The sequence below is a fragment of the Taeniopygia guttata genome, chromosome 1A, assembly GCF_048771995.1.
Source record: "Taeniopygia guttata chromosome 1A, bTaeGut7.mat, whole genome shotgun sequence".
NCBI classification, from domain to species: Eukaryota; Metazoa; Chordata; class Aves; order Passeriformes; family Estrildidae; genus Taeniopygia; species Taeniopygia guttata.
The window spans coordinates 22349233-22374168 of NC_133025.1; the positions used below are offsets into that span (position 1 = coordinate 22349233).

Sequence of the window (24936 nt, forward strand, 5' to 3'; positions counted from 1 at the left end):
GGTGGTTGCTTGTCAAAGCAGCCTGATGTCCATGGACATTAAAGACCAAAGCAAAGCAATTAAATTCTTGAATATTTTTTTATTGTGGTCAATCCAGAAGAGCTTGTTTAGTACATGAGGAGCAACTTGAACTTCTCCTCTGTCATAAAAAGCATTATTTTTTTAGAAAAATATTCTAGGAGTAACCAACAGCTCTATAGTAATAGAGAAAACCACAGGCAAAAATAAAGCAAAATGGCAATAAAGTACCTTGTGCAGGGCAAGAAATTTATCAGAAATGAAGGAGAAAATGTTAATTGAAAGACTTTTGTTTTTGTATATGTCTATAAGGAAATGCTCTTGAATTTTATCAAAATTCCACTTTTAGTAACTATTTTTTTTACCTAGGCAATATACTTTAAAGAGCTTTATAACAGTCAATTACTTACTTTCTGGATACTTGTATCCTCAGTAAGGTACCTGAGCCTCAGATCAGAGCTCCCTCTCAACAGTATAACAGTCATAGCATGCTTATTAAGGAGACCTTGTATTTCCAAGCAACCACTTTAGAAGCTTCACTAAAAGAAAAGAATGTGCAAGAAGACTTGGTAAGATTAGTGTGCACAAGCAATGCCATGCATTAGGTATGCATCAGAAGAAAACCAACTTTTATGTAACACAAAACTGTGACAACAATGCAAATTTGTCCTCCATTTGCTGTCCATGTGTACTCACTGCAGGTCTGACTGCTAATCACAAACACTGTATGTCCTGAAAGTCCAGTGGTGTGACCTAAGATCCTCTGTGAAACAGCAGCAGGCAACTGTCTCTGCATATGAGGCTAAAGTAGGACTAAGGTTGGTTTTCATCCCTGTGAACTTTTCACCCAAATATTTCTCTAGTTAAAAAGGGATTTTTGTCACATATCAATCTTAAGAATATTTTGAAAGCTTCCAAGTAAATAAGAATGAATTAAAGTGTAAAGCCTGGTACTTACCTTTCTGCCCTCCACGCAGCGCTGGAGCTCGGGCTTGGCCAGCACAGAGTGGCGGCAGCCGTGGGGCTGCCATGTTATTGCTCTCCAGTCGCAGGTCCTGTTGTCAGAGCAGCTGAGGCAAGGGACAATCCATTGCCCTGGGAAACAGCAATGAATGTCAGCACCTCCTCTGCATTCTTCTGAGTAGTTTTATTGCACAGGAAGATATTTTTGAGTATTTGCCAACTTATGTATGAGTAAGGAAACCTCATAAGGGAGTTTTCTCTAAATTAAATGCCCTCCAACCCTTTGAAGAGGCTGTTTCCTGTCACTATGTTATGCCCTTTTAATTTAGTTAGGGTGGGAGTTTTTTCCTTTTCCTGAAAGAGCTGCAAATGATCAAATTTGACAGCCATTTGTGGGTTCATTTCTGAATACATGTTGCCTTTCCTGTAGCGGCTTGTCTTTTCTCAATGGAAGGGATATGAGAAAGAGAAAATGGGTGAGGAGGTTGAATGCAAAAATAAAATATTAACATTCAGACATGTCTGAAGATTAATTCTCATCTACAATGAAACATCTAAAGGTTGGGTGTATGGTTGAGAGCAATTGATATAAAAATGAAACAAAATTAAGACTTTTCTTCCAATACACTATTTTTTCTTTAATTTGTGGGAATTCAGAGGACTGTCCCAGAATACACAAATACATTCCAGAAGAAGACAGTAGAGTTAAATGAATAACATATGTGATTTATTAGAGCCTGATCTTATTTACAAAAATAATTTTGAAGATTAGGAGCCTTGTGATCAGTGGTTTTAGTAATCTCTTATCTAAGGTTAAATGGTTTTGTTATTTTGGTTTTCTAAAATGATTCTTTTGCAAAATTCTACTGGAAGCTTGTGGGATTTAATTTCTGAAGGAAGACAGAAAACTTTTGAGTTGCCTTTGTATTTGAATGAACAAAAGAAAGTATTTTTCTAGATCTTATAAGTACACAGTGCTGACAGTATCATCCAGTGTCTATGTAACTGCCAGCAAAACCTTTTTTTGATCGTATTAAAGACATTACACAATTAAGAGTGCAAAGGCCTAAGGTCCTTGTGTCAGTGCTATCGGGCTATTCTACCACAAATGGATCTCTCACCACAGCCCAGAAAACAGCCCCAAATCAAATACTTGGAGATCAGACCTGGCCTTAGAGTCTGTCCCCACCACTGCTACCAGGCAGCAGCTCAGTCAGTTGTGTCTGATGGATTGCTGTTGCATGGGAAGCCACAGCAAAAAAACCCAAGGTTTCCTTTTGACATTTCACCTGGCCAGGGATGGAGGGAAAGGCTGAGTGAAGAAACCCAAGGGAAAGGCTGAGTGAAGAAACCCTGAAGGATCCCCACGGCCTTGGGAGAGTCAGCTGCTACCTCAGGAGCAAGAGAATTTCCAGGGAGGCAGCCTGTGTTTCCATTTAGGCAAAAGTCCAAGTCACTATGTTTTGGTAAGTAGCAGGGTGAGTCATCTAAGCAGATAAAGAAGTCCTTCTAAATAAAATCATCAAGGGTTTTTTTTTGGTATGGGAGCCCTCACGGGTACATCTAAGGCACAAATACATCCCATGGCGCCACAACCATGCAATGCCAGTTTCTGTGTACCCTGCACAACTGCCCCTATTTCTGTGCTGTGCCAAACATACACCACCCTCAGATGCACAGGAGAAAATTATAGCAGAGTGAACCAGTGAACCTAACCAAAACCCTGGACACTGGCTTTGAGCACACTGTGGTTCAGTGAGCATAACCCAGCTTCCCCTTCTCCCATGGGCATGAGTGCCTTGTGGAGGCTGTGCTGGGCAACAGCCCAGTTCACAGCATGGACAGAGGAAGGAGGGACACTCAGGACCACAGTAGGAGGGTGCAAGCAGGAAGCTAGAGATACTCCATGCTTCTTGCTCAGAGGAGTTTCAAACTTGCATTTTCTGCATCTTAATCATGCAGCTCTTAGGGCAAATATTCCCCACTCAGTTAAGGACCACTTTAAAGTTCAAAATTCATTAGGACAGGAAAAGAGCGTGCTTGGAACCTGGTAATTTTTGTGTGAAAAAGAGACCTGAACTTTGGTCCCTAAGAGAGATCCTATGTAGAATTTTTATCAAAGGGTTAAATTGAATAATTATCTGAAATTACAAAGTAGATAATCATGTTCTGGAGCAGGGAGTTCTCTTCCAAATGAATACCCTCCTCAGCTGGGATACCAAAGGCTGAATTTAAACAATTTCTCTTACTGTGGCCTCCCAGTGCTGACTGTTGTGAGTCCCTTACTCATGCTGACCCTCCCTTGACTTTGAGGACCCTTTTTCCAGGCTGTAGTCTCCTGGCCACCACTGGGGCCAGGAATACTTTGAGATTTCTAAGTATTCCTCCAAGATTTCTATTGCTACTTGTGGATTTTGCTGTTGGCTCCCACTTTGCAACCCATGACTAAATGGTCATTCCCAGTTTCACAGCAGTCTCACAAAGAAATCGAAAAGTGCCAGGTATCCGATAACCCAGCAATAGGTGCCAACCAACACCTTTCACTGCTTTGTATCTTTTGACTACGAGAGCAGGGACAGAATGGTTGGTTGAAGTCTGGACTCAGACCCTGCCACTACTGTAGTAAATGATCTGAGAGATGTTCCAGGTAGTGACCTATATTTTAAAATTATATGAAAACTCATTATTTTTTTCCTGATGTTGTAATTTTTCTTTCAACCCAAATATAAAAAAGTTCTGGCAATGTCTAAAACATATGAGATCCCTCATCTTATGGAATTTTCTTTTAAACATCCCATACTTTTACAAACTGATTTAGTTTAAGGTAATAAACTACAAAAGTGGAGCTATATAAAATGAATATTGAGGAGCCAAATATCTGAACAATAAAAGTTTAAACTTTGGCAACTGAAAGTGACAAGTAACTTTTAAAAATCTTCTTTTAAATAGCTTGGTTTATGCTCAATAGCTCCCTAGGTATATTAAAGAAAAACATAGATCAGGTTTTTGGCATTTGCTAAAGGTTAGTGGCAAATCTAAAAAGATTTGAGAATAAAGATATATGGAAATAAATTCATATTTTTAGGAAGCACTAGCATTTAATGCTAACAGAATAATTTCTGGTTTTGTATTTACATAGATTTTTTTAATGATGCATGTAAATATATGCACTTTAAATCCAACTGCTCTGAACTTTTCCTGTTGCAATTTCCCAAGAGCTGGTCAATGCATTCTTCACCATCAAAAATAAGATTGTGTTAAAAGATAAAATGAATCTCATAAAAAAGAAGAGAACAGTGAAAAATTACAAACAATATTAGTTTGGAAATTAGGCTTATATTCTATAGAAATTTTAAGTTGCTCTTTCCTCACTTATATAAGTTAGCAGCACATAATGCAGCTTTCAGCACCATTTCAATCAGGCAGCATTTTGTGGTGCTTCAGGCAAAAGCATTAACACTGGCTCTGTCAGGCAAGGGCAAGTTTACCAGCAATTAAGTGAATGACAGCAAGAGAGACACACTGTTAGTTTCTTCATAAATTAAAAATTGGCATAATCAAACTTTTATGAAAACCTGTAAGTAGGAGTTTTCCACAGGAAGAGTGAAAGCTGGATTTTTGGCTCATTAGAGTAGTTATCAGTTGAGTACATAAATCTTCTTAAGATTAGAGATTAAACATTGCCAGTACTCCCTAAAACTGTTCTCATAAAATGGCATGAAAAAAAATATACTTGCAAAATAATAAGTTAGGATTGTTTACTTTCAATTTAAAAAATATTAGCTTAAAATTGAAAGTTTTAACCAATAACAGCTATACACTTAATTTGATAGTTTTGCTTTTTCTTTCAGAGTCTTTTATTTTTATTTATCTTTTTACATTGTCATAGCCACAATTAAACATATTTTGCCTTCAAATTTAAAATCAAGGTTTTTCTATAGTGCCAAGCAATTATCATTGTAAAGAGAAAATACTATTCTAGCTTGGTAATTAAAAATCTAAATATTTAACCTAAACTGATGCTAATTTGTTGATTTATGACTGCTTTACTTCTGTATTTGGTGTTTATTTGGTACTCTAAGATCTTCAAAAAGCTTTTTCTCTGTGAATGGGCTATGGAAGTATTTTCCTTTTTGTTCTAGCTGTATTGATGAAAAAAAAACAAGAGTAAAAAATATTTTTAAAAGGACATGACTTGCTACAGAATAAAGAGCCTTAGGCCAATGGACTTATGTCCAAACTGAGATTTACTCCTTGTAACCAAAGGACACATTCATTTGGTTGGTCATCAATTTATGTCTCTGCTGGACCCAAATCCAGACAGCTGCTGCATGCAGACAGAGATCACACAGAATTATTTTAAACTGGATACAGTTGTATGAAGAATGGAAAGTGGGATATAATTAAAATATATGCATCACAACAACAGAAAATTAGAAGTGAATCTGTGATATCTTACACAACAGATTTTTTTATTGCTACAAACCACATTTCTACAGACTTCAGTAACCTGATTCATCTGCAGGAATTTAGCACAAGTTGGGCTCTCATGTTCTCTTTTAGTTCTCTTCCTCTCTTTCCCTCTGAGAAGTAAAACACAGTTAATGTTTGCTGACTTCTGTATTATTGGTAATGCAACAATATTGAACAATGAGCTAATTTTGATACGATACCCTGGTTCAAACTGGTTGTGAATCAAAGAACTTTTGAAAGAAGAAAGATTTTTATAGTAGATAAATCATAATTTCATTCCGTGATGTAAACACGGAGGAAAGACACTTCCTCTGTTGTATATTCTAATCTGCATTTATTGATTATAAGAGGGACAGAGAGAGAGAGAGAAATTGTATAAATTAAGTGCATCTTTGGTATGGTGTTGAGCTTCCTCTAAAGAAGTGCCATGGTGACTAGGAGAGGAGGAAGTCACTTCTGTCTTTGGTTGGATCCTGAATTACTGTCTCTGTTCTACATCAAAGAATTAGAAATGAGTAATGAACTCCTGGTTGTACTTAACTATAAAGCAGCCTTCTAAATTTTACCATTAATGTCAGAAGAAGTAAGGTTATATCTTTATCTCTGCTGTTCCATCTCAGCCTCTGTACATAGCTCAAGTACAGTGTATGCCACCTATTTCTGCAGAATTTTTGAGTTATCTTATGAGGGGAAATGACATTGCTTGGCTTCTCTGAAAATTTAACTTATTTAAGAAATATTAGTGTTTTAGCAGGAAATTTGCCATTTGCCATTCTTCATTGCAGGATTGGTATATACTTTGGCTGCTACAAATTTGGAATGATTAGTTCAATTCATTGTGCATAGGTTAGTGCATATCCATATCAAAGAGGTAACATTTTTTCTAGTTTTTATTTGATGAGGTTAATTTTCAGGGAAAAAGGTACAAACCTTTTGTGTCTCCAGCTTCACAGGTCTTAAACACTGTCTGTGAAATTGCTGAGAGGTATTCATGAGAGAGAGGCTGCAAGCCACAGGACTCCTCTGGGCGAATTTTGGAACCACAGTCCTGAAATAAATAGAATGTGTGAAAATGACAGCACTGTGCCCATCCACATCACCTTGAAATCCTCTTCAGGAGTAAAAAAGTTATTTGGGGTAGTTCTGCAATTAGTTGATCCTTAGCTCTTCAATATATAGTTTAATATGAAATTTCAAATCCTTTTACCATTCAGACAAAGGTTTTGCAATAAATTATCTCAATACACAGTAAACATACATGACCCAACATTTGCTAAAGATATAATAAAATTTATTAAGTCAAACATACATACCTTTCATGTAACATCACGTTGTCTCTATACATTATATAATCTCTACCTATTTGCCCTTAGGAATTTTGTATGTCTATTTGTAGTCATATGGGATTCACTTCTGTGATGAAATGCCCTAAAACAGCTTCAGGAGATACAGGTGCTTAAAGGAAAAAAAAAATCTATTTTCTAAAATAGTACTAAAATTAATTTCACAACTGTTACATAGTATCATTTGCTTTTGCCATGAAATCATGCAACATCTAGGATGCTGTGCCTAAATTTCATCAATGAGCAAAGGACAATTAAGTCCTAATAGAATCAAGGTACTGACAGTTAGTAAAATATACGCCACTGCACATAGCAATATGAACACATCTTGGAATTTTGTAAATACTGGCAGTTCTTGATTATGCAATCAAGAGGCAAGATGAAATAGTTGTCTCACAATTATTCTGATCTCAAAAAAGTCCATGATGGTGAAAAAAAAATTTAAAAACTCTTTTCAGTGACTTCAGAGGTTTATGGTAATATCTGTGCATAAATAAGCAACAAAAAAGTGTTACATGTGAGTTGTCCTGTTCTATACTTAATCTCTTGAACTAGGAAAGCTGTTATGACAAAATGAATGGCACAGTATCTTCTAGTATTAAACTGTGTTTTAGAGTCCCTGAATCTGGACACACTGTACAGCTATTTGACAGTATAACTTCAACTAACATTAACATCAGAAAGTTCCTACCTTGCAGTAAAACAATTTGCACAGGACTTCACAAGAGAGCCCCAAATTCCTGAATGTGCTGCCATTATCCTCAACATAATGCCATAAAATAACAGGGATTTTCTTGTTCATTCTGCCCAGGGTATGAATTTAAGCAAACAAAATTTTATTTTAATCACATTTATTTGGGAATACCATTAACAACAATTTTTTGTGGCTTTTTTTTTTTTTTGCTAACTACAACCAACATGCAGGGAACTATGGGACTGATTCCCTTTGTTTTATTTTCAAAATAAAGGACACTGCTTGCATTAATTTGCAATTCACATCTAAACTGTCATGTCATGAGAGATTGTGAATCCCTGAACAAGACATATTTGTTTCATTTTTACCTTTGTAGGAGACCAATCCTTTACCATCATTGACATATTAAATATGCAAAATGAATCTGTGGCAGCTAAAGATTTACTGCAGCTCCATAAATATATGACACACTGAGGGTTTTTCTAAATGCATGCAGATTTTTTATTGTTTTCTTTAGGTGCTGTGGTGACATGACATCCTTCTTTCCTTGCCCAAAGATGAAACATCTCGTGATCCAAAGTATGTTTACAAAACACACTCCTGGCAAAGATGAGAGCCAGACATGTAAACTTAAATGATAGTTGTTGCTCTGTGTCTGTTCTTCCCACAAACCTTCATTTTTAGAAAGGAGACATAAAAAGGCTTTTGTAATTTCTGGATTAGAATCAAAAGAAAAATTCCCTTGCATTAGGTACTTTCGTGCACTTTAAGGACTGACTATAAAATTGGTGTGGCTTTTCATAGTAAACTTTCTTTTATCTTTATGGAAGATTGTCTGGACACTAGCAAATAAGAGGAATAAAGCTTTCTTCTGTACATCTACATGGCTTTTAATCAACATCAGTAGATACTTAGAGAGTGAACATTTCTGGAGTCCATCTACTATGCGAAATGACGATTTCCTTGTCTCTTTCAGATCACAATGTAGTGAACCTGATTCTTCATAATGTTTTAGTTTTAAAGAGATTAAACAGATTTTCAAGCCTGTTACTTCACTGAGTTTTCTCAATTATTACCTTCAAAATAGTTGGGGCTTAGTTCATGGTATTTAATTATTTATAGTCTGGGTGCCTACTTTAAGAAGAATTTTGTTTGTTTAGTTCACCTTTGAATAACCAATAACTATATTTCCTTTCAATTATGTACCTATGCATATACATATATGTACATAGTTTTACTCAGGCATATATAAATAGTAAAAAAAAAAAAAAAAAATCATAACCAGTTTTAAAATTTCACAGGTAGAGGCAGAAAGATGAACAAAACATTATAAAGCTTGCAGCTGATGTCATGGGATGAATGTCATACAGTGAAGACCATTGTAGATGCAGTAATGGTTCAGATTAAAAAAATCTAATTTAACTATTACTGGATTTTTAATTGCTGTGGTGCCTTTTGCACCACCTTCACCTTAATGAAAAATGATTACTCTGAAAACTGCAGTAAAAGAAAAGAAGGTAAGAAACCTTTCCCTAATGGTATGACTTTCCTGGGAGAAGTCATACCATTAGGGAAAAAATGCCCATCTGTGTTCATTTTAACAGTTGGTGCTCTAGCAGTGACTGAGCACCATAAAAAAAATAAAGTTACTTTTAACATCTACACCTGCTGCTACCTATCAGCTTAAGAAGGCATTTTTAAATAGAAAGGAAGGCTTTTCAGTGTTTTTATGGAATAATCCAACTGTTCATTCACAGCTGTGGCTAAAAACATAATTTTTGGTGGAAGTAGACTTACATTAATGAATTGAGTGCTTTGGAAACTCCCTCCCAGAATGCCTGTATACAGGCTCTACAGTTAGCTACTCAGTAAAAGTCCTTGCATTTATATGAAAACCCCTGGGAGTGGTGGGCTCAATGCTGAAAAACAGGCAATTTCTGCTTCAGTACTCATTTCTGAAATTGTACCCAGCCCAAATCACTGAAGACTACCCCTACCCGTCTAATAAAGGATCAATGTATCTGAATGTTTTAAACTAAATAACAAGAGAAATATATGGATTTTTTTTTAGTGTTGCATACAACCAATATGTAGCCAAAATCCTGCATCTTTTTAACATCCAGAACCTATGCATGGCTGAGAACTAGGGGATGAGATAAACCCCACTGAGTGTGCTTGGTAAAGAAGGTGTAAGACCCCTCCACCTGTCAGTTCTTTCCCTGAGGTCTCTTGGCCAGCATTGCCCATCAACCTGGCAGGTCCTCCAGGCACTGCAGCCCTGCCTCCTCTCATGGTGTTGCCAGGGCTGTCTCACTCCTTTTGACTGCACTTTAGACATGGCAGAATAAAGCTTCATGTGAAAGTGCTAATTGAGAACACTTCTCTGTTGGTCTTTGTAGGCTCACTAACTTAAGTTTATTTGATCTATTTCTATTTAAGCTGACCTGAGTTTCTCAAGAAATCCTTTCATGTCTCTTTAGTCCATCCTTTTTTACTATTTTCACATAACTAAAACTGAATGAAAAGTGATTAAAAATGATGCTATGGAAGGACTTCTAATAAAATTAGTCAAAGAGTGAGCTCATGAAATAGAGACACTATATCTTATTGCTAAGGAATAAATTGTGAGCAGATAGATTAGCTACACTCTATTAACTTTCTTAATATGGCAGGAATAAATGAACAGTTGGCATATTGTTCTTTATTCAACTGTCTCCCTCTGTCCAGCTGCACTAGTCAGTGATAGATGAACCTCTAAAGATCCAGAGGTTCAGGCCAGTTCAGTTCAACACCCAAATTTACTAGATTGAACTGAAACTTGTGTGTGTGCACAATAACTCTAGAGACCTGTCATAAGGAGAGGCATTCTCCCAAGAAATTTCAGTTCTCTACTGCTGTTGGGTGGGAAACAATGACTATAATTAGCCATCAAGCACTGTGTGCGACATACATAAAGACATTGTCTACATCAAATGACAAACAAAGCCATTAAACAGAGAATACAGTATTAATGGAATGAACTGATGGAGTAATGTGTCCTTGTGCTACAGCTGTGTTTTAAAGCAAAGAAACTGTATTTTATATCACCACAGTATTTTTTAAAGGAACGTAATAAGTTCTATCTGCAAATATGGGATAATAGTTCCCCAATGACCCCAAAGACTGTCACAAATAACACATTAAAAGACTATGAGATGCTAATTTCCACACAGATCTGGTAGGGGCCACAAAAACACTTTAGAAAAGGAGTCTGGGCACACCTGAGTGGAAAAATGCAGCACACAGATATGAGTAGGAGATCGGGAATGATACAAAAAACTGAGATACTGGTCATGGTGTCAGGGCATCAGAGAACAGTTCGATATGTGGATAAAGTACAGCCATCAGTCTTAATAGTTTTTAAGTTCTTAATTGTGCTATGCGTGTTGTTACAATAATTGATATTATTGTTTCTTAAGAATAGAAGCATACCCTAAATTGCATGATTTTTCTCAGTCCCAAATTTCTGCATATAAAATTTCTTTGAGAATAATGTCACATGCTTTAACCAGTGATGATTGTCATAACTACAGAGTACCTTTACTAACTGCTAAAGAAATTTTGAAAATCCCAAGAGATGCCTTTCCACAAAGACTTAAAGCACTTACTGTTTATATGGACAAATAAATTTCATCCTGACTACAGCAAATGCAGTGTCTTCCTCTGCACTAAGAATGCTAACCTCAGAGAAAGCTATGAAACTGTTTTAAGAAAATATTTCAAGTTTCATAACACTAGTTCAGTATCTTTTATGTGCATGGGGAATATAAAAGAATCCTTTTAATCTAGGAAGGATTTTGATTCAATTCCATTTAATATGCACATCAGTTAGACCCTGTCTGCCTTCCTGCTCCCAAACAAAGTGCTTGTGAACCATAGAACAAAATTATTCACTTAAGACCTAAAAAGCATGACTCTTAATCTAGCAAAGTCTTGTGAATTATCATTCTGAACAGCTCAGAGATCCAGCAGAATTAGTTGAACTAAGACAACTGAATGTGAAACTCCAACTCCATTAAGAACAGAATACTAGAAACTTTAATTTCAGAAAGTGTTTCAAAATGTACCTTATTATAATAACAGAGGGGTTGTTTGGGTACTGTTTTTTCAGTATCTGTAGTTAACATTTGCATGGATTTTACAAGTGCTTTCTTAGCGAACATGTTTTTCCTATGAAGCTAATGATATTTTTCCCAAGCAAGAACAGTGATGATTTCCAGCTTGTATGCTTTATAAACAAAGTACAAAAAGCAAGAAAGAAGAGGAATGAAAAGAATTTAGTATTTTCTCCTCCTTAAAAAGGAAGATAAAACAGGAACAAGGAATAATAAACAGAGGGATTTTACTGTTTATGTTCTGGTGTTTTTTAGTTTAAAAAGTGATACAATAATGTTGATCTGGAAAATCTTTAAGAGCTACATCAGTTTTCAATTCCAGTTTTGTCCTCTTCTCTGCATCTATCTTTTTAAGTGCAAGCTCTGAATGTGAACTGATTTGAATTTTGCAAAGTCCACTATCTGAAAATGGGTAATAGCTTGAGAAAACGATGTGCTTTGATGATGCAAAAAGTAAATGTTTTAAGTGATAGTCAAAGGAATTATTATGTATTTATAGTTCTCTCAATAAAGTGCTGAGGCAACCCTGACTTTTTCCCTGGTAATTAGGTAAAAAATGTTCGATACTACCTGGGAAATCCTACAGCCTTGTGACTTTTTATAAGAAGCATTCATCTCTACCCTCCCGTACTCAGGGTATTTGGCATTCACAGGTCACACTGCAGAAGAATCTATACTCTAAGCCTCCTAAGTGCAAGCACTTGACCTCTAGACTTGTCCCTTTGATTTTAGGCTAAGACCTTTATGTCACAGCCATGACAAACACAGCAGAACTTCTCAGACTGAAAAATTATCACTACAATCAGAAAGTATGAAAAGGGATGAGAGAAAGAATGAGTTGAAAAGCATTACTCTTCCTTCATGATTTCTTAAGTTTAAATACTCTGACAATGAATGCAATGCATTGAAAAAAACATGTTAGCTTAGGACTTGGTTCAGTGAGCTATACATCTGCCAACACTACTGTTGAAGCTGCTTTCACAGTAAGCAAGCTTTTCAGATGTGAACTCAGTATTTCAGGGTATACTGTAACAAAGGTACTTCTCATTTCCAGCACCAAATCCTTTAGATGGTGAAGTACATTTATTAACTTTATTTTTATTTAGGGCTGGAGCACACTAAGGTTAGGATTCAAAGGAGAGATTTAGGATGTTTGCATCCAATTCACAACTCTGCCTCTTTTTTTTGTATCTTGGAGCTCCATCCAAGACTATTCACCCTTGCAATGTATCATCTCAAAACCCTCATTCAGTTACCACCATCCTCCTAAGTGACTAATTTTCTTGCCTTAGCATAGGCAAAGCTGCCCACAACTCACAGAGATATGCAAGTCAGCCCCTTCAGCACTAATAGAATTTTAAAATCCCTTTGCCAACAATGCTTGATCTAATAGGTGTTCACAGGACATGTTACTGGGAGTGTGCACTGCATAAAGAATGAATTGGTATTTCCCTAGTAGAACATTTTACCTGTGATGTAAAAAGCACAGTTCAAAGTTTCCCTTTGAACTGACTGGCAGCAGATATTTCAGTTCAAGCTCCCAGTGTTTTCCTTCCAGTCAGGGGGCTGTAGGATATTCTGGTCAGTTGTGTCTCAGACTCTCACAAGGAAGCTGGTTGCATTTGCTTTGTACACACAATTAAATGCTGACTTGAAAAGAGCCTTGAACCCACTGTGTGGGTGTGACTAGGTGTGTATAAGAAACATAGGCTGAAACTGGATGGAGGGAGTGCCTTTAGGTCCCTGATAACTGCTGTGTGAGAAAGGACTGACTGAACTAGGTACTTAGATCCCTGAGAGATCATGTGGCAATTCAAAGTGGAGGACAGGTTCTGTTGTAACCTAAGATTGGATGTATAATTCCAATAGAAACATAAATCTAAGATACTTTCCTTTCCATATCACTATCTGTGGGGGAATATATCTGACTCCCTAATCACTCTGCTGGCATGTAGAGAATCTTCTCAAGATTTACAAACGGAACTCTTCTATTTCAGGTTTAGCAAAGGATTGTACCCAAACATTTTTTTATGTGTGTGTGTGTGTGTGTGCATGTGTTTTCTTCCCCCCAGTTATAGCCAATGTTCTACTAGAAAAAACATTAAACCTTTCTGTGCAAGCTTTATTTCACCAACACTCACAGTACATAATGAGCCTGGTTACACTGCTTGGACATGTTCTGTTTCCCTAAACCTCAGGATCCCTAAATGTTTCTCTGTATCCAACTGATTGCCCTGGATTCTCCTTGACATTACCTGAACATCAGAAAAGGAATGTAACATTGATTTTTTTCAGCAAAATATTAATCACGAATAGCAAGCCTGGTGACTGCCAGACAGGATGCAGAAGAATGGAATTCTGCAAAATCAGCTCAACAGGAGCACTGATTCTGTTTCCTTTGCTTCCTTTATGTAACAAAACAAAACAAAACAAAACAAAACAAAACAAAACAGGAACATCAGTATACCTTCTCTTACTCTATTTTTTCTAAACTGAGCCTAAAGGGGCCCAAAGGGCTGAAAAGATTATTAGTGAGCCATGGATAGACTGAAAACAAGATTTCAAAGTGTAATGTAATGTACGTAATGGGCAAATAAAAATGTTTTTTGTTTAAGGAATTGCTTCACACACTGCTTTATACAGAAATTCAGTTCTCCTTGGTTTGGTATGGTATGTATTGGAATACACATCACAGCCACACGTGGTCTGGGGAATATTGAGAAAACCATTTATACAGGCTCAGAAACACCAGGTAGAAGACTTCTGAAACTGTCTTCCCACACAATGCCAAAAAACCCCATGAGTTCCTGCCTTTCATGTAAAGACAGAGTCTACATAAGCATGGAAGCTTCACTATAAAGGATACTACGCTTGTATTTGTGGGCAACAGGAGGAATTTCCCTTTACACATCTACAGTCTGCACTGACATGTGTTTGCAGAGAAGCCATGGGCTTTGATGCTGCCTGTCGCTAATGGTGCCCCAGGGAACACACAGGGTCAGATGCTCACAGCAGTCATGTTGAACACTTGATTCATTTGAGTCAATTCCCAAGAGCCAAACACCCTCCACTTCAGACAACAATATTGCTGGTGAAAGGACCTACTCTTGCTCACCGGTGAGAATGTTCCAAATGGTTTGTCTGCTCAAGCATGAACTGAAAAATATCACCCAACTATATAAAGACAGTCAGGGGAACACAAGGCCCCCGTTCCGTTACACTTGAGCCTGTGGACATTTTTACTGTGGAAAGCCATCTGATCCACTACTGCTTCTCATTTGAAAGGTGCCAAGAAAAGAGGCACCTGAAATAGGTATGTGCTCATTGCAATAACCTCACTCTGAGCAGGGGTGATCCCTACATCTTGAGCTTTCCCAGCAGCTCAGTGGGAGCCAGATCATAGTGCCTGGCAATCTTGCAAGCAGCTGCCTTACTCTTCTTTATTTGGCTCTGTATTTAAAGTGACCTTCAATAAAGAACCCATCTCTGATAAAGAATCAATCTCTGAGGCTTTTCTGGCCAAAGATAAGATCCTTCTCTTATTATAACATTAGACTGTTTGCTTAAGTTAGTCAAGAGACCTTGAGAAAGTATATTTTTAGACAGAGAGCATTTACACAAATTTTCCTAACTTTAACCAGCAAATACATAATGAAAAATCTAAATGGTAAAGTTTAGGCAATGTTGCCTATACAACAAATGTGAGAGCTAAAACTAAGAATATGTAAATGACACTAGAGAAAGTATCTGTGCAAATTTCTGGGACACATAGGCAATGCATGGATAGGTCTCCATCCAACACTATCCATAACTCCAGCTGCAGCTACTTATATTCAGAACGTGCTGTATAAGCCCATGGCAGTGCAAAAAATATGACTATGACTTCATGTTTGAAAAAGAGTCAGACGATGGGAAGATTAAGAAGTAATTGGGGGGGTGGTGGGGTGGTGGTGGTTTCTCCTTTCTTCGTCTTCAGTTAAAAGCTTTGGTAAAAATAAAAGTACTTTAAAGGAATTAAGCCAACATCATTTGAGACTAAAGTTTCTTGAAAACACTCATAACAGAGACTGTATCAAAACAGAAAAGATAAATATATTTACAGACAGAATCTGGTTATTATTTATGCTTCCCTTATACCACACTGTGGCTTACCATAAAAAAAAAAAAAAAAAAACCACAATGAAGGACTGATTTGACTTTGAAAGTCATTATGTATTTCATTCAAAAGGGCCTTTGAGTTAGAATATTTTCATTGATGTCTAATAGCTGTGACCAGCACTAAATTTCACATATTCCCAGATACTAATTTAATATACACAGCTGGGACACAGAAGTAAGATGGGTAAGTTTGTTTTCCTAGAAGACCTAAAAAACTAGCCATGTAGGAATTTATTTTCTAAACTATAATGAGTTTGAAATTGACTCTAATGAATTTGCAGCACACTGGCTGCTATAATCACAGAAGTGAATATAATGGATTTTTACTAACCCTGATCTCTTTTAAAGATACTGATTAAAGGTTTGCCTTCTGGTGGACAGCAGACTGAAAATGCAAGATTACAGCTTGATGGCTTACTGAACAATAGACTGCATGCAGGTAGCTCTCACACATGGACAGAAACAGATTGCATGCCAAATAAGTGCCAAATAAGCAGGCTGAAATTAGAATTTGCCATGTTTTCTCCAACAGCCTTCTTGCAGTAATTTGCTACAAGTACTTTTCATTCAGTTAAAGTAATCAAGCAGCCAGTAGTTGAACAAGACCTCCCTCAAAAAAACCAACTACTTCTGAAAACCAAATGATTTATTCTATTACAGAAGGAATGGTAAGTGATGGTGAGTCGAAGTTTTGCTTTGCTAAAAATTGAGATCACATTAGCACAGAGATGGGACATAGTGGAAACAGAAATTAAAAAAAAAAAAACCTTACAAATCAAAATTTAGGCTCTGTCAACAAGATATTAAGGCAGTTAATTACATCTTATTGGACACAGAATTTCCCAACCTATATAAATACTTTCATACAGAAATTCACTCTCCCTTATAGGGAGACATCTGGAAGATTTCTGTGATTTACTTCAGGTCTGGGGAGCCAAGAGGACACAGATAATACTGTCAGCATAGCACAACAAACATAATTGAATCAAAGTGACTCAGATAGTTTCCACTGAGATGTTAGAAACATGTTAACTACTGTTTTTCTCATAAGGATAGAGGTTACACTTGGATGTGGGCAATGTTCCCAGCCCAGGTGAAACTCACTCACCGAGATTCATCACTTCAAAGAAAAAACTCTCTGTAGAGCTGTGGACTCCTCCACCTTTCCTAAGTATTTTGGGTCAGCCTGTAAGGTGTTTAGTGTTTATTTCTTGTGTCTACTAATAAAATTAATCATTGTAAATTCTGCTTTCTGGAGATGTGGAACAAGTTTTCCTTCAGCAGAGTTGGCATGAATACATTCACATCCTGTAGCAAAACCTCACACATTATGACTCACATTGTTTTTCTGATTGAAAGGATTATTTAATTACAAGAAATGCTTCCTAAGCAGCTCTAAAATCATGGAATGAATATTATAGTTTCAATATTTTTGCCTTAGATGAACAGTCTAGCTGATGCATTGCCCTGGACCTGCCTACACTCTTAGATTTTAACCATCTATTTTTCATCTTCCTACTTTCCTCAGTAAGATAATGGCTATCTCGAACAAGAATTTTATGCAGTGTCTTCCCAGTAGTAAAAAAGGCTCTACAAAACAGTCCTAAAATTTTTGAGCCAATCACACAGACCAAATTCTCTCCAGTGCCAGCTCTCTTCCATGTGAAAAGGAGCTGCAAGAACTTACTGTGAACATTGAGACTCTGGCCCTGCAGCAGACAAGGCTGTTGCAGAAAACAAAAAAAATTCCAGTTCGAATCAGACTTAGAGGATTTACTACCAACAAATGTACTGAGATAATGGAAAGGAACTATTCCAATAAATATCAGACTACAGTGTATAAAGTGTATATAGCATACATCAGGTTCCATTATATACTGTAAACTGTAATCTGTATTAGATACATTATATTAATTAAAGAAAAGTTAAATTAAGTATTAGTGCAAGGATTTTGTCATCTTGCTTTTACTTCATTTTAATTCCTTCCTTCCACATCCTTTTTACAGCCTTTTCATCATCTGACAACAGTAGATATTGTACAAACTTTACAGTCTTTTTTTTTTAATAGGATTACACAGATGTGGAATAATTTTGCTGTGCTGATCCTCCCACATAATCTGTTAATAACCATTTCTCTCACAAAAATGGCACTTCTGCATGATTGAATCAGAGGAGGATACTTCTAGAAAAGTATTGATGTTTGAGAACTTCTTGTCTTTTTCCAATTATTTTTTCATACTACCAGCATATGAAAGACGGTAAGAAATCTTGAGGGAAGGTCAGAAAAGGGAAAGGTGAAAGGTGAAAGAGAATGATATGGGTTTTATAGAAACAATAAATTGTTTTCTTAGAACACATGACTGTCTAGATGTGCTGTGTTATGGTAGTTGTATATAATTGCTTAAATAATTGTTTTCAACTGCTAAAAAATATTTTGAAATATTCTGAAATTCCTCTATTTTACAATAGTAAACCTACTACCCTACAGTGTTGAAAGAATAACATAGGAGGAAACAGCTCAAGATTGGCTGCTAGTCTGAAAGCACTGCATTACTATTTTCATACTAAAGACTTAACTTCAAAGAAAACATGTAGTAGATAAAATCTAGCTTACCATTTTTCACTACAAAATGTCCATACAAAGAGTGATTTTAATAGAACACCACATAGTGATTGTGGGGATTAAATAAGCTCCTTTTAGCCTGATGAACTCCATCATCTAGCATAGTGGGGAATAGAAAGGTCCAACACAGGTCCAACAAATTACCTCAAGGCAGCTATGAAATCCCAGACATGCAGAAGCTGCAAGTGGCCTTCCCACTGCCAAGTTCAATGGCTTAGGGATGATCCATTTCCTCCTGGTAAAACAATATAAACCTCTTCACTGTATCAGAATGCAAAAGCGAAGGTTCATGAAAATGAAGGTTGGAATTGATGATCTTGGAGATCTTTTCCTACCTTAATGGTTCTATGATTAAATGAGACTTGAATGTGCTGTAAGGCATTTCATGTAAAGCAAAAAAAGCTCTCTCAGTCCTATTCTGCCTTTCTTACTTCCAGTAATTGACTGAAGCAGTGAAGTTAGCTAGTGAGTTAAAGCCAAACAAAAGCTGTGCTATAATTATTTGAGTGCTGACGGTCCACCGGCAGTGTGCTGCTCATAACTAGTTTTTACAAGAAGTTGGGCACTTCCCAAGACATTTTTTCCCTGTCTTCTGATTGACCTCAATGTCAGCTGTTGAGTGCAATTATTTCTAAGGTCCACAAGACTAACAAGTACCTCTCCACAAGCAAATACAGCAAGTTACAAAAGTAATTTCTATTGTTTCACCATGCTTTATATTGAATGTCACAAATACCAGAAGCTAAAGTAAAGTGTAAGTTCCCTGAATACTCATGTTTGCACCCTACTAGATAGAACTCATATAATAAGTTTTTTTTTCCAACAAAGGAGTTCTTCAGGTCTGTTTGTCCTTCTTTTCTGAGGTACAAGGTCATTAATCTGACACTTTCCTCATACAGATATAATGGTATAAAAAAATACCATGTCAAATCATGATACACTGTCAGAAAAACGACAAAGTAGAAGCAAACTGATCATGGTTTATCATGATTTTATCTGGAATAACTTGCTGCTTGCAAAACCAACACATGCAGTGTTTAAGGGGTTATCTAACCACATATTTTTGCTCCGCATCTGTCAACTAATTGTAGAGATCTGTTTGCACAGTGTAGCACTCTGGAATACTACAATACTTCCACAAGTATTTCTGGTTTATAAAGCAAGAAATGGGTTACCTTGAGGCTGTAGTGTAGGTACACAGTTTGTGGTAACTGGGAGTGGGGCTGCAGCTGAGCCTCATCCCCAGTGGGCACAGCTGTGAGAAGCAGGTGAGCAGCACTGACAGCAATGAGCCAGGGAGTGCCCAGGGGCTCTGACCAACCACCAAAGGGAGCAGAGAGCACACAGGTGCAATGCATGAACGATGAGGGGTGTAAATGTTGGGCTAAAGAACAAAAAGGGCAGATGGTTGCAGCTTTCTGAAGTGATGGGGTGTTACTCTGTATGAACAGATACCTGAGGTCTTTGGATGTGGTATGGTGTTACTCTATATGGGTGGATGCTTAAAGCCTTCTGATATTGTATGGTGATACTTTGTGTATTATGGCTGTCTTGACTGCAGCATATCCTGAGACACTGTGGTATGTTCATCTGTATTTTATATATTACAGCTGTAACACTCTTCATATTTTATAAGTTATATAATGTATTTCAAATGTCAAACCAAAGAATTTCAAAACAAAAAGGCACTTCTAGTCATTAATATAAGTAAACACATATAGCTTGGAATCTTTTGTATCATAAAAATTTGTGACAGTCAAAGACCACATTGAGTTTGTTTTACACCCCTCAAAGGTGTGTGTCTTCTTTCATGCAGTTCACAGAATCACTAAGTCACAAAATCATTCCACTTGGAAAGAACTTCAGGAGGTGTCTAATCTAAACTCCTGCTCCATCCAGACTCAGCTATTAAATCAGACCAGGTTTTCCAGATTGCTTTGCTATTCTGCTCTTGAAGACCACCAAGAATGGAGCCTGTCCAGCCTGAATCACAAATAAAGAAATGTTCCCTTGCATACTCTCAGCCAGAAACTCCATGTTTCAATTCATGACCATCACCTTTCATTGTGCTGTGAACCTCTTCCATAAAGAGCCTGGCTGTCTCTTGTCAACCACCTTTTGCACAGGAAAGCTACTACAAACTCTCATGGAAACCTTGTGCATTCTGGGTTAAAACAGACCATCCTCCCTCAGCCATCCTTCCTAAGGCAGCTCTGCAGGCCAAAAGTGCCTTAAGGGCTTGTGGTGCAGCTTTTCATTCTCACGCTCATAGGAGACCTGATGGCACTGTTTTTCAAGTTAGGAGTAGGAATTCCTCTAGTTTAGTCAGGGAAGGCTGATAAATATCCTGGAATTTGATATGCCAGATTAAGTCCAGTAGGATACAATTGGAACATCTCTGTAATGTTTAAGAGCCTAATGGAAATGGCCTCAATTTGCACTAGGGGAGGTTTAAATCAGGCAATAGGACAAATTTCTTCACAGAAGGGGTTGTCAAGCATTGGAGTAGGCTGCCCAGGAAAGTGATAGGGTCACCATCCCTGTAAGCGTTCAAAGAACCATGTGCATATGGCCTGGAGGGCATGGTTTATTGGTGAACAGTGGTGATGCTAGGTTGATGGCTGAACGTGACTTAGAGGTCTCTTCCAAATCCTAAAATTTGACGATTCTGTAATTCTCATGAGAAATGCTGAGATGTAGGAGATGCAAATTCAAATCCTTTATGTACTGATTGATGTGAGTTCAGTTAGTGGTTTAAATAAAAAAAATCTCCAATAGGATAAGAAATTACAATCTCTAAAGTAGTAGTTCATCTGGTCTAGGAATTCTGCTCCACTTTGGGTTTCATGTATTTAAAAACACCCAAACACAAACCAACAAAAATATTTTTTTCTATAAAGCAAAAAAAGGCCTCCTAATTCTATCAGCTGCACTATACTTGTTGTGATGAAGTTTTATTGGAATTATTGAAAGATTGTCAAGTCCTCTATTTGCTGTTACTACTATTTTAGAACCCACTCAGATATTATGCAGCTTCAAGTGAAAAAGGAGCTGTAATTCAGCACTTACTTGAAATTCACAATTAACTGGTTATCAGTTCTGGTTTATAAAGACAAGATATTTTTAGCAATACAAAGCTCAAAATATGTATTCATTTATATCAGCTTCTGCTTTCATCATTAGGGAAATGGACATAGTTTCCCATTCACATTTTCCTGCTTTAGAATAACATGATTAAGATTGAGCACTCATATTAGTACTTTGTTGGGTTGAGAACAAAATACTCAGCACTTCACAGGAAGAACTGCTTCAGTTGCTAGTTACAGGAACTGGTCTTACAGGCACAGAGCCTTCTTTCTGTACTGTCTTTATTGCAAGAGTCCCTTTTCACAGATAGTATGCAGGAACCTCATAAGTCTTTTCAAAAGCTACAAGACAGTTTGCAAAAATTACAGAAAGGCAGAGTACAAGGTCAGTGAATTCTTTTTTACCATTTTCACTTAAACTATAATTTCAGTTTAAAAAGCGATCCTTATCTCTGATCTTTAAGAAGGACAAGGGTAGGGCCGCTGTTGACTTAAAGAAGAGCTGTTTTATGTAACGTTGTGATGGCATCTGTTAGTTCTCCAGCTCACTCCCGGAAGGATTACTTTTCTCCGTTCACTTTACTGAGTGGACTGAGAACTAATGCTCTGGCTTAGGCATCTGAGAGAGATCCTCAGATTTAAACAGGGATAAACACCTCCATTTTGTTCCGGGGGTCTTCAAACACACTAGGGACATAAGGAATCAAAGCAAATCTGGACATACTTAGGATGACTATGAAATTCCAAGTTGTCTTAATTTTTTCACTATAACATTTTATGACAGAGATAAGCTATTGACCCAAGAGCATTGCGTCATTCATATCTGGGCATGTGAGTTGATGCTTCGATTCCGGCTTAACGAGGTTCTGTAAGTTATGTCACAACAGCTGAAGCCTTTTTGAGTCAAAGAATGGACAGTAGTAGATTCAGAAGTTGATTTGGATGGTGCCAAAATTAATAGCCTTCTGGAGGAACCAGGATAATGCCCATCTGCCACAGAGGGAACTTACTGTAACTATCCCCCTAATAGAAATGCTCCCATGAAGAGCTGATGCAAAGAGAATGCTCCTATTGAGAGCAATGAACATGATCCGGTCCTTAATTAAGTTTCCAAACAAAAGTCCAGCATTTGCTCAGCAAGTGAGAGGGTCAAAACCATACCCAAAATACAGTATATGATGTGGTCTTTCCATCTTTACAGAAATCTACACCAAGACTCAGACACCACACATTTCTTTGTTCTTCCCATGAAAGAGACTTCTCCAGATGGTCCTTACTTCCTTTCTAAGTCATTATTTAGCATTAATAGACACCTCTGAAGGAGCCTTTTTGCCAGGCTTTTGAACTTGAAAATTCAAAAGAATAAAAACTGCATTTTAAAACTTCCATACTATATGTTAATTTTCTGTTAATATTATTCTATTTCAAAATAATAAGAGAATTAATATTTACAGGTCAGCTTTTTTCATATTTCAACAGCTTTTGACAACTAATAATGACTTTCACACTGAAAGGTAGGGAAGAATCATAAAAGTATGTGACTGAAGCAAAACTTCATAACTCTATAAGGTGAGACATGAACACTTTGAATTTTTATTTCACAGAGGCAGAGCCTTCATTCATATCACTAATTGGTTTATTTTTCTATCATATCATTTATTTAAATTATACATTAAATCCCTAGCAGATGATAAAATCCTGGATGAAGGCTAAAACTTCAAGCAATGTAAAGAAAAAGTAAAAAACGGTTATGAAATTATACTTTCAAATAAAATGATTATTGGAAAAGTGGTTTCTCTGCTCAATTTCCTTCATCACCAGTCTTCTTACCCACCCCCTGCCCCGTTTTCTCTTCTTTCACTTCCTTTTCCAAAACAAACCTTTGTGCAAAAATCATGTGACTTCTATAATGACCTTACCCCGTATTTATAGGAGTTTTAGGAATTTTCAGTGGGTGAAGAGCGACATCCAAGACAGGTCCAATCCCTTTAGGATCAAATGCTTTCACTTTGCTCAAGTGCATGTACACAGACTGTTCAGCACCCCATAAGTCTTCAAGCCTGAATATTCATCATCAGATGCTCAGTAGTCACAAAGTGATACCAAGAGTTAGAACATCAGGTTTGAACTACATTAATTTCATGTGCTAAGGATTGCAACCAACATCCTGCTAAAGGAGTCTGTATCACATTCCCTACCTCCTCTGCACATGAGACTCATGTAACTTTGCTTGCATGACTTGTTTTAGTCAAACATATTTTATCCAGATTGATCAGGATATAAATTACAGAAGATAGGTTTAATCTGATCAAATATTAGGAGCTGAAATGCAGACATTACAGCTTAACAGATAAGCCACTTAGACACAGATAAAATAGATATTCAGAACAGATCAACTGAACTGTGCTTTAAAATAGCTAATTCACCCCAGTACGTAGGCATTCAAAGGAACTAGGTCACACTGTTGAAAACAGAAGTCAGGTAAGATGAATCCCATGCATAGTGTACAGACCAAAAAAATACTTGTGTCACTTGGGAAAGAAGACTTTCCCTTCCATCCCATGTCATATTTTCATTTTTGCAGAGAGCAGGAACCAAGCAAAATATTTGGCACAGAAGGTCAATGTAAACTGTCGGCTACAGGAGCAGCTGTCAGAAATGCACGTGGTAGGTCTTCAGGTACCATGTCAGTTCTCTGGCAACTTAGCAAACAAATGTCTTTTAAGGCTGCCATTGTATTAACTCTACTTTTCTGGGTTTGTGCCTGGAAGAGATCACTGAAAGTGTCCCTTGGCTAAGGACATCACGATTTCACCTACCTGGACCAAACACCAAACTTGCACAATAAAGTCTACACTTATTTTTGCCTTCCATAGCTTTATCCAGCAGAATGTTCCCACACAGAGGAACCAAGATGACATTTTTAGATTCCTATGGCTACTTTTGAAGTCTTATCTAGGCTTAAAATATGGTACATGCTAATTTTTGTAATTAAAGCCAGCATTTTTGCTGGATAGACTAAGCATAATCTCAGTAATTGAGACTGTTTGTTCTTTTACTTATTGAAAATATGTGAGCTTTGAGCCTTCCTTCACTGGATTAAAGCATCAATAGAGTGGAGTGTGTTTAGGTAAAGCCTGTAACATGATTTTATAAGAGGAAAAAAGGCAGCCTAACATACTACTGTTTCATGATGTGTATGCAATCACAGTTCAAAATTTATTTTCAGAAACCAGACAGATCCTGAAACTAACAAATCATTATACTTTTTGACAAGATTCGTTTTTCTGGTATCTATGTGTAGCAATATGAAAATTTTTAAAAATTTTCAGCATTTACATGTGATCGCAGGTCTTCTTTTTGCAGCTGGTTTGGGGTTTTTTTTGGGGGGGGGGGTTGTTTTGTTTTGTTTTTTTACTTTTTC

The 24936-nt window shown here is 37.0% G+C and overlaps 1 protein-coding gene across 4 annotated transcripts in view; it reads right to left on the reverse strand.

The window, feature by feature from the left end:
* The window catches only part of CPED1 (cadherin like and PC-esterase domain containing 1), a 145677-nt gene that overhangs the window by 16050 nt on the left and 104691 nt on the right, over positions 1-24936 (reverse strand). For 3 of the 4 annotated variants that reach the window (XM_030257047.4, XM_030257054.4, XM_030257061.4), the window contains exons 17-18: positions 6385-6502; positions 977-1113 (exon numbers count right to left, since the gene is read on the reverse strand). In XM_030257047.4, coding sequence (XP_030112907.4) covers positions 977-1113; positions 6385-6502 — 255 coding nt within the window. Of the gene's footprint in view, positions 1-427; positions 558-976; positions 1114-6384; positions 6503-24936 lie in introns of those variants that run through there. The other variant, XM_072921400.1, reaches the window with a different exon arrangement.